Source organism: Leptonychotes weddellii, chromosome 6, assembly GCF_054177405.1.
Source record: "Leptonychotes weddellii isolate Sample4059 chromosome 6, ASM5417740v2, whole genome shotgun sequence".
Taxonomy (NCBI): Eukaryota; Metazoa; Chordata; class Mammalia; order Carnivora; family Phocidae; genus Leptonychotes; species Leptonychotes weddellii.
This window is the reverse complement of record NC_138374.1, coordinates 115,055,576-115,064,893: the sequence shown is the minus strand read 5'-3', so window position 1 is coordinate 115,064,893 and position 9,318 is coordinate 115,055,576. Positions and strand designations below refer to the sequence as shown.

At 59.6% G+C, this 9,318-nt stretch overlaps 1 protein-coding gene across 6 annotated transcripts in view; it reads right to left on the bottom strand.

Moving 5' to 3' along the window:
- Positions 1-2,045: 2,045 nt before the first annotated feature.
- Positions 2,046-9,318, bottom strand: part of SOX13 (SRY-box transcription factor 13) — a 44,920-nt gene continuing 37,647 nt past the window's right edge. For all 6 annotated transcript variants that reach the window (XM_031026215.2, XM_031026216.2, XM_081825034.1 and 3 more), the window contains 7 exons: positions 7,252-7,337; positions 6,877-7,039; positions 6,376-6,485; positions 6,120-6,216; positions 5,664-5,807; positions 4,608-4,824; positions 2,046-3,943 (listed from right to left, as the gene is read on the bottom strand). In XM_031026215.2, the coding sequence (XP_030882075.1) occupies positions 3,667-3,943; positions 4,608-4,824; positions 5,664-5,807; positions 6,120-6,216; positions 6,376-6,485; positions 6,877-7,039; positions 7,252-7,337 (1,094 nt within the window). In that variant the 3' untranslated portion in view covers positions 2,046-3,666. The remainder of the gene's footprint in view (positions 3,944-4,607; positions 4,825-5,663; positions 5,808-6,119; positions 6,217-6,375; positions 6,486-6,876; positions 7,040-7,251; positions 7,338-9,318) is intronic.

Sequence of the window (9,318 nt, the reverse complement as noted above, 5' to 3'; positions counted from 1 at the left end):
CACTGGGAAGGCAGCTTCGTTTCCAGCCTCCTGGGGCCTTGATGTCACAGCGTTGGAGACGGTGTTGCAGTGGTGAGCAGGGAATGGCTGGGACAGGGCCCCCCAGGTACCATCCTGTGCCCCTACGGCCCCGGCCACCACCTGCACCAAAGGAGCGAACCTGCAGGCACCATCCCACTGCCTTTGAGAAAACATCCTCATTCCTCTAGTGCTCCCGGAGAGCACTAGACCTGGTGCTTGGAACCAGGTGGGGGCAGGGGTGTGTGTGGGGGGGTAGTTTAGGAGGCCCCTCCCCCTCAAAGCCTGGAGTCCTGTCTCTCCTTTCACTGCCACCCGAGACTAACCAGCACCCCTGCCCCCCCTGGTTCCAAGCACCAGGCCTTGGCAACTCCCGGGGGCGCTGGGCTCTACTCTCAGACCTTTGCTGGACACACAGCAGGAGCTCCGGGCAAAGCACACCAGGGCAGAGGTTGATCTCGGCTGGGCTCTGACCCTCGGCCTGTGCCTCCTGCAAAGAGAGGGCAGAGAAGGCCCCAGCCTCCTGGTAATGACCAGGACCTTCTGTTCCTGGCCTCACTGCCTACCTGACCCTATCCTGCCTCTCCTGGGACAGGAGGGATCGGGCTCCAGGGTACCAACCAGAGGTCCTCGTGGAGGGCACTGTCCATCTTAAAAGCATGCAGGGCATGTGATTCCATCCCAGCAGCTGGAATGAGGGCAGGACAAGGGTTCCTAGAGTGGGAGGACGACAGTATTGGCCCCAGGCTCCCCTGAAGCCACAGAGGACCTGGGAATAGGGAAGTGAGAATAACTCAGGACTGGCAGGGAATGAGGGTGAGCCTGGCTGGGAGGGTCCAGACAGACTGCCCTGATTTGGTTAGGAACACAGTGTGGGAGGTAGTGGAGTCTGAAGGGTGGGAGGACAGTGCCAAGTTAAAATGAGCAATTCTCCCCACGACCACTAGAGGGCAGGTGCCGCAGTCAGCCATGCTCCTCAAGGACCACCTGGGTCTTTTCCTGGGGGGCCAGGGAGGCTGGGCTGTGCTTGTACCCTGCCTGAGATAAGATGAGGAGGCCTAAAGCTCTGGGAAGAACCCGCAAAGGCCAGCAGCCAAAATGCCAGGACCTAATTCCTGGGGAGGGGGGGGGTCTTCACTCCCCAGTTAGAGGCCCTGGAATGAACCACACCTAACTTCTCTCACCCCCACCCTCTCCTATCTCCCTGGTTGTGAACACACGACCTCTATTAATCCAACCCAATTCTCACTCTTCCACTAGAATTACCCTTCAGCTTTGCTGCCCCCATTCCATACAATGGGATTAATGTTTGATAAGAGTTGGTCCTTTTGTTGATCACTGTTAAAAGGGCTGATGACAAACTAAAACTTAAGTCTAGGGGCTGTTATTTCTCTTAGTGTGGTACGCCTTTGAAATCCTCATTCAAAACAAAGGTCATCGAGCCCTGAAGCACATCGTTAGCGACCTTGCTTCATTACTCAGTAGCCTGGAGGGCTCCTAAATGGGCTCAGGGCACCCATGGGAGTCCTTTCCTGGGAGGAGGGTCCACCACTTCCCTTAGGTATTCACTGGGCTCCTATCTCCAAAAGGAGATAAGAACTACGGTGAAGGCTTAACCTCCGTGTTTTCAGAGGAGGACGAAGCCCGGAGGGGAGACCTGACACCCACCTCCCAGCAGAGGCCATGGGGCTAGTTCTGGCCTCCTGACTGCTTCCGGTGCTCTCACTACTGCCTTCTTTCTTAGGACGGGGGTAGACAATGTGTGGTGAAGTCTAGCTTACCTCATGGAGGCAGGGGCAGGGTCTTCTCTGGGGTGCAGGCTCTCTGGGTGGCATCTGTCACTCCAAAGGCTTGGCCTGGGCTTCACTGGCCTCCGAGGTTTGCTCCCAGATCCCATGCCCGAAGCTCCCCGGAGTTGCCACAAGGGGGCAGTGGTGCCCGGGCTGGCGGCACATTTAGGAATTCAGGCTCCAGGCCAGCCTCCCCGCTCCCCCCGACCCCCCACCACCACCGAAGTAAGAATCAGATTCTGAAATGGTCTGTCTTTATTATGCCAACAGAAAACAAAAAAATTCCCCAAGTGTAAACAGGAGAAAGGTGCTGGTTAAGTTACTCATCATTATCTTATTATTAACAAAATAAAGCACTATCTATGTTTACAGTCATAAAAAAAAGAAACAGCCTGGAGAGAAGTTGGGCTTGAGGGAAGGGGGGGATGGAGAGGAAGGGGAGATTGGGGGGGGGGCGGTTAGGCACAGATGCCACATCTGCCCCTGTGGGGTTTGGGGTTCCCTTCCCACCCTGACCCAAGGGCTGTTCAGGATCTTTGTGGAGTCAGGTGCCAGTGGGATTTTTCTTAGGGAAATAATTTGTCCATGTGAGCAGGAGCTGAGGCAAGTTCCCCAGTGTGAGTGGGGGAGGGGAAAGGAGCAGGCAGAGGGGCAGAGTCTTATCCTCACCAACCCAAGAATGGGGAGCCCCCCCTTCCACTCCCTACTCACCAGCTGCCATGAGGAGCCCTGGCTCTCCAGGGCTTCTGTCAACTGTCAGGAAGGGGGGCACCATCAATCCTCCTGTCCCCAACTCCCGGCACTCAGGCTGGGACCAGGGGCTGGGGCACGAAGACAGAGCCCCTTGGAGGCTGAGCACATTCCCATGTTGCTCTGAGCTAAAAATGGCTCTGTGGGAACGGCCCGGCAGGGGAGAGTCAGGGAGGGAGTGAAGGGACAGGCAGGGGAGGTCAGGGCGGCTGGTGGGCCCCGGGGCTGACCAGGGGCCTTACAGAAACCCAGACTGGCCAGCGGTGTCAAAAGGGCAGAGGCGCAGACCCCAAGAAAGGGAGACAGAAGAACAGCCCTGCAGAGAAACGAGGACAGAAACACACACAAGGACACACAGAACCTGAGACACCCAGACTGACAAAGAGGTAGCAATTTGGGGACAGTGAAGCACGGAGAGGCCCCCAGAGAAGCAAGAGTGGTATCAAGAGACACCCACAGGAACTCAGCAACAGTGCCTGGCACGGAGCAGGTGCTCAATAAATACCTTGCGCGATGAGTGAACAGATGGAAACACGCGTGTGCGTGTGCGCACACACACACACACAAACACGCGCACACATCTATACTCCGCAGCCAGAGGCACGACAGGCTGGGCAGAAGATCGAGACAGCGAGGGACAGCCAGACCTTTTTGCACAAAGTGATCCTGTGATAGAGGAGCGATGTGGGAGTGGAGGGGGGGGCATGGGGGGGCGGGGTTGGTCCTACGGGGGCTGGTCCAGCCAGGACAAGAATGGAAACAAAGCATGTGGCCCCAGGGCGACAGGTCTGGAGCTGCCATACCCCTGGGGTGAGGAGACCTGCAGGAGGGGAGGGTCATACAGTGTCTGCTGGCCATGGGCCCCATGGGCCAAGGCGCTCAGCCCCCAACCACTCTACAGGTCCTGCCCGGTGAGGCCAGCAGTTCCCTGGGCGCGGCCGCAGGGCTGGTGGGGGGGCATCTCCCCCCAGGAGGCTATCTACAAGTGCACAGCTGTGCCCCTCTCCCGGGCAGGCCCAAGTCCAAGTACCAACAGAGTCCAGGCCGGCTGGCTGCGCCCATGGGCTGGGGGCCGGGTCTTCCCCGGGAGGAGCCCACCCCACTCAGATCAGTCTGTGAGCACCACCAGCTCCCCGTCGCTCTTCTCGTCGCCCTCCGAGTCCTCGTCCTCGCTGTACCGGTACAGCTCACCCTCCACCACTGAGTGCCTGTCTTCCGTGGCCTCGCCCTCCTCCCTGAGGCTGCAAGTGTTGACGATGACAGGCATGTTGGGGTCCAGGCTCCGGGGCACGTAATGCTCCACCAGGGGCTGAGCCAGGGGCATGCCTGCCACCCGAGGGTACAGGACGTCGGGAGAGCTCATCTGCAGGTGGCCGGCCTGGGGGCTGCAGGGCAGAGAAGAGGCACGTTGCAGAAGGACCCTCACTTTGCACCCCCATAAAGCTCCCCCCACCCGCTTTGGGGTTGTGCCCTCCCACCCCACCACCACGCTTTCGCTCTGACACCACACACACACTCCACCCCCCCACCCCCCCCACCCCCTCCCGGCTGCCTTCTGATGGCCACATTCACGGTCAGCCACAGCCCAGCACGCATGTGCGGCCTCAGGGTCGGCAGCATGTTCCATAGATACTCCCGGGGGAACGTGTGGGAATCAGCATTAGGAAGCGATAGACTTAAATGCCCCAGGGGGGTTCCCGTTTACACGAATCCACGAAAGTGCTTGCTTCTGACAAGTCAGGCACCCCCTGTATGAGAAGCACCTTTGTTTTTAGTAGCCCTGAATTTTTTCATGGAGTTTGTAACTCACAGGCACGTTTTCCTCCAGGTACACGTGGCCAGCGCCCCCCAGTCAGGTACAAACCCATACCCCACACCCCTGCAGCCCCACGGGTGGGCCCCGGGAGACACACGACGCCCACGCACACGTGCGCTCCAGGCCAGACAGCACCCCCGGAGACCCCGACGAAGGCCGCCACACACCAGCATCAGCATGCGCAGCGCAGGGACGCGTGCACGGTCCCCACCACCCAGGGAGGCGCAACTCACGGGGTCACGTAGCTCTGGCGGGCGTCCTGGCGCCGGGTCCTCATCAGGGCTTTGTACTCGCCCACCCGGAGCCGCTTGCCCTCCACGATGCAGGTGCGCTTGGGCCGGGGCTTATACTTGTAATCGGGGTACTTTTCCAGGTGCTGCCGGCTCAGCCTCGCCTGCTCCTCGTAGTACGGCTGCTTCTCCTGGTTGGTCATGGACTTCCAGCGGGAGCCTGGCCCGGGCCCCGGGGTGGGCGGTCAGTGTGGGGTTTTGCCCACCATCCCCAGCCCCCCTGCAGGCCCCAAGACTTGGGTCCCCAGGTGAGTCCATGAGGTGATCTATGTGCCGACATTTAGCAAGGACCTGGCCCAACACAGGTGCTCCTTGGAGGTCCCTTGAGCAAATGAATGAATGAAGCTGGCACGTGCTACCACGTCCCAGACTACCCAGCAACTTCTGGGAGGCCTCTGGTCTGCATGATTTGCATAAACAAAAGAACAGCCCCCCCGGCCTCCTGCTTAAGACAAAATACCTTGTCAACTGTCTCGGTTGACAAGAGACAAGAGCCTCCATCTTGAAGACAACTGCCAGCTTCTAGCCCCGCCTGCCCTACATCCCTCCTTGACCTCCAGTCAGGACATAGAATTTTTTAAAAAAACCTTTCTACTGGGGCAATGGCTGGCTCAGTCGGAAGAGCATCTGACTCTTATTTATGAGTCTGAGCCCCATGTTGGGTGTAGATATATATATATATATATAAATAAATAAAAAAAAGGATAGCCCGAGAACACCAGTCCTTCCTCTTTCTTGCCAGAGGCAGAGTTCCAAGGGTCTGGACCAACAGCAGAATAGGTTAGGGAGAGATCAGGGGCTAAAGAACGCGCGCACGCACGCCTGAGTTCTTAGGTGCAGGTGCTAACCAAAGAGCCCTATGATGATACAAAACCCCAGGACCCAGCCTCCGCACATCCGGCCTGACCCCTGTACCCCAGACTCCTCTGAAGGTCATCATCCTGACAACTGTCTCCTGGAGCCCTGAGAGCTCCCAGACTCCCCACCACTGGCCCTTACCCAGGATCTTGCTGATGCTCGAGTTGTGCATGTCCGGGAAGGCTTGGAGGATCTTCCGTCGCTCATCCTTGGCCCACACCATGAAGGCATTCATGGGCCTCTTGATGTGGCTGCTGCTGCGGGACTCAGGAAAGTGGCGGGAGCCTGGGGGACAGGGGTGGAGTCAGCCAGGCGGGGCGGCTCCTCTGGGGTAAGGAAGGAGAGGCCTCCGCGACTGGCAGTCATCTCCTACTTGATCACTAGGGGGCGATGGCGGGGCTCCCACAGCCGCCATTGGACACCAGCAGCAAGACCTCCGCAGAGGCCCAGCCGGGGACTGACAAGGGACAGACACACGAGGGGACTCCAGAGACAGACTATGGGAGAAAAGGCATCAGGGACAGAGACGACCTGACCCACCCTGGCCCCCGTGGGAAGCAGAGGCGGGCCCTCCTGCCCACCAGCCCGGGGTCCTACCGTCCATGTCGCAGCCCAACATGGCTTCTTCCAGGGGGTGCACACAACTCTCCTCCAGCCGCTCCTTGGCCGGGGACGTGTCCAGGCTGATGAGGTCCTGGGGTTGACAGAGGAAATCTACATCGGCCTCTCTGCATCACCCCACTGCCCTCCCTCCACCCCTCCCTCTGGTGGCCTCAGACTTGAGTCTTCCACCCCAGCCACCGTCTGTTGGTGGTTCCCTGCGCCCCGGTGCAGGGGAGTGGGGGGCCCATACCTTGCGGAAGGGAGCGTTGGGGGAGCTCTCTAACGCCCCACTGTGGCCATGCAGCAGCTGTCGAGCATCCTGAATGGCTTTGGTGACAGCGTCCCCTTCACCAAGGAAGCCTATGGGAGAAGCGGGGAGGCTGAGGGGAGGCTGAGGGTTCGTAGAGAGGTAACCCTGTTCACAGGGGGTTGGCATCCCCTCTCGCCCCTCTGCACTGCACATCCCCAAGGGGGCGCTGTTTACACTGGCTGTTTCCCCGTGTGCCAACGGACTAGAATGCAGACTTGCACTCCCTGAAATTGTGCGACTCCGTGGCCTGGATCCCTGACGTGGGGGTGCCCAGTCAGATCTGGGGGGGGGGGCAGGAGGTAAGGGAGCTTCTGAGGCACTAAGTGTGGAAACAAAGAGGCCAAAGACAGCAGGTCTAACCCTTGTTTTCCAGAAACCTGTAACCCACAAAGGGAAGGACATGCCCAGGGTCATAAGACGCCCTCCTGGCAGGAAGCTTACCCAGTGGCAGGCTGGGCGGGCTGGCCTGCAGGTCCCGCGTGGGGGCCCCATGGCTGGGGGGGCGGGGCCCACAGTTGTTCATCTTCAGGCTGGGGGAACTGGAGGCATTGGGCAGCTCGGGGGCCTTGGGCTTGGCCGTGAGGTTCAGAGGCTGGGAGGGCTCCTGAGGGAGACCCAGAGATCAGAGGCTGAGAGAGACACTGAAGGAGACCCCCCCCCCCACGGAGGGACAGAGGGGACACGTGGTAACAGCGAGAAAGACAGGCGTACCGGGAACAGACAAGGAGACGCAGGAACAGGTGAACAAGGACGGAGGGCCCCACCACCCGCCAGGCAGGCAGCCCCAGCCATCCCAGGCGAGGGGTGGAGCAGTACCTGCAGGGGGTGGTGGGCAGCCACAGCCCCGGACCTCTTCACCACGGGGGCAGGGGGACTGTGCAGCAGCGGTAGGGGGTACTCCACTACGGAAAAGGCGGCAAGGAGAAAAGTCCTGGATGAGCACAGAACAGCAGACGGCCTGCTTGACGAGGTCCCAGCAGCACCAAGGGGACAGAAGCTCGAAGCTGGCCCAGTCGGCTTCCAGCCACGGCTTTCCCCAGCCCCAGAGTGCCAAGGCTTCCCATGCCCTCATCCCCCGCTGCCCCGCCCGCTGGTCCGCATCTTCACCTTTTTCCTGCCCTTTCCAACCCCCGGAGCCTCGGGGTCCAACACAATGGTGACCCGAGGCCAGGTACACCTGCTCACTCTACGGATACTCGTGGTCCGTACCTACTACGTGCAGGTCTGAAAGCCGCTCCCCGCGTGTTAGCCTGTCTCCTGCAGTAGCTCACAGTAATCCCTAGTGAGTAGCATACAACAGGGGCTCGGTACATCACCCCGTTTTGCAGAGAAGCGGAGACTAAGCAGATGAAAAATGGGTTGCCCACGTAGCTCAGAAATGGGAACAAGGACCTGTGAATCCAGGTCCACAGGTCCTTGAGACTCCATAGCCCATGCTTTCCCCTTTACGTGGCACCCACCTTCTCCATTCTCCATCCTACCGCGCCCACCTCGCTCACCCTCAACCCAGCCCAGCATCACGGAGCTGGCCGTTCAGGTGGAGAGCTAAGCCGCGGACACAAGTCACTAACCACATGGTCAGTAGGGATACAGGCTGCATGGGTGGCATGCCAGAGAACCTGGTTCCAGCTGGGGTGCCCGGAGCAGGCTTCCTGGGAGGAGCGGCAAGAGGTGGGCTAGTGGCTATGGGTGGGCAGGCGGAGGGCGAGCACGGAGGTGAGAGCCAAGGCATGGGAAAGGAAACTGGCCGTGACAGGCAACCTTGGGAGTTTGTGGACTCCATGCTGTAGGCGACAGGGCACCATCTAGGGCTTGTGAGCTAAGGAGAGGCGTGATGCACTCAGCTTGGGGAAGGGCCCTCTGGAAGCCTCCAGGCCCCCTGGTTACTAGGATTCTGGAGCCAACAAAGCGGGTGGCAGTCTGGCCAGTTGAGGTCTTCCACAGCTTGTTTCCTGCCTCCCTTGTCCAGAAGGCACGGGCTCAGATGCACCCCAACGCCCCCACCAGGCCCTGCCCTCCTCACTCCAGCAGCTCTATTCACCCAGAGCTGCAGTGGGTTTGTGCTGCTGGCCTGCTCCCCCTTCCTAAACTCCCTACCTCCCCAGGTGGAAAATTCCTGGAAGGCAGGGCCTAACTTTTTCAGTCCTTTGTGTCCCCCCACCCAGAGTGCCTGGTGTAGAATGAGGCAGGAGCAGAGTCCGTGACCCACGAACTGTGCCCATAGCCCACAGGCCTTGGTGGCAGGCCCACAGGAACTCACCTACCTGCTCTCGCACACGGAACAGGGATGGTGGACCAGAGGGGCTCGACCTAAAAGCTGTCCCCACTCCTGGGGCAGCTATGGGCAACATCCCTGCCCTGTCCCATGACCCTTCACCAGGAATCCATGATCACGGCCTACATATTCCATCTGTGCCTCTGTCCCACCACCTCTGCCCGAGTGCAGGCTGTCATGCTGTCCCCAGAAGCCCCTCAGCAGCCCCCCACTGGTCCCCGCTCCAGCTGGTACCCCGTCCCTCTCTGTTCCCCATCACCCAGTCGGTATATGACAACACACCCTCCGTTCAATCGTTCAAGCATGATTGCATTCTACAAAATAAATTCCCTCACCGGCCTGTCCCACGACCACCCAGTCATGCGCTCCCCTCAACTCCAACCCTCTGCAGCTTCTGGCCGCAGGCTCCTGGCCCTCTGCCTCAGACTGCCTTCCACCCTCAGCTCCCAGCTTCACCCCCTCAGTCTACCTCCTGGGCACCAACTAATTTCTGACCTCCTTAGAAAGCCTTCCCAGATTCCCCAGTTACTGGCATCCTTTCTCCCTGCTGAGACCATAAATTCCTGGAGCTCAACGTCCATTTTTATCATCACCCTTCCCCCACCCCG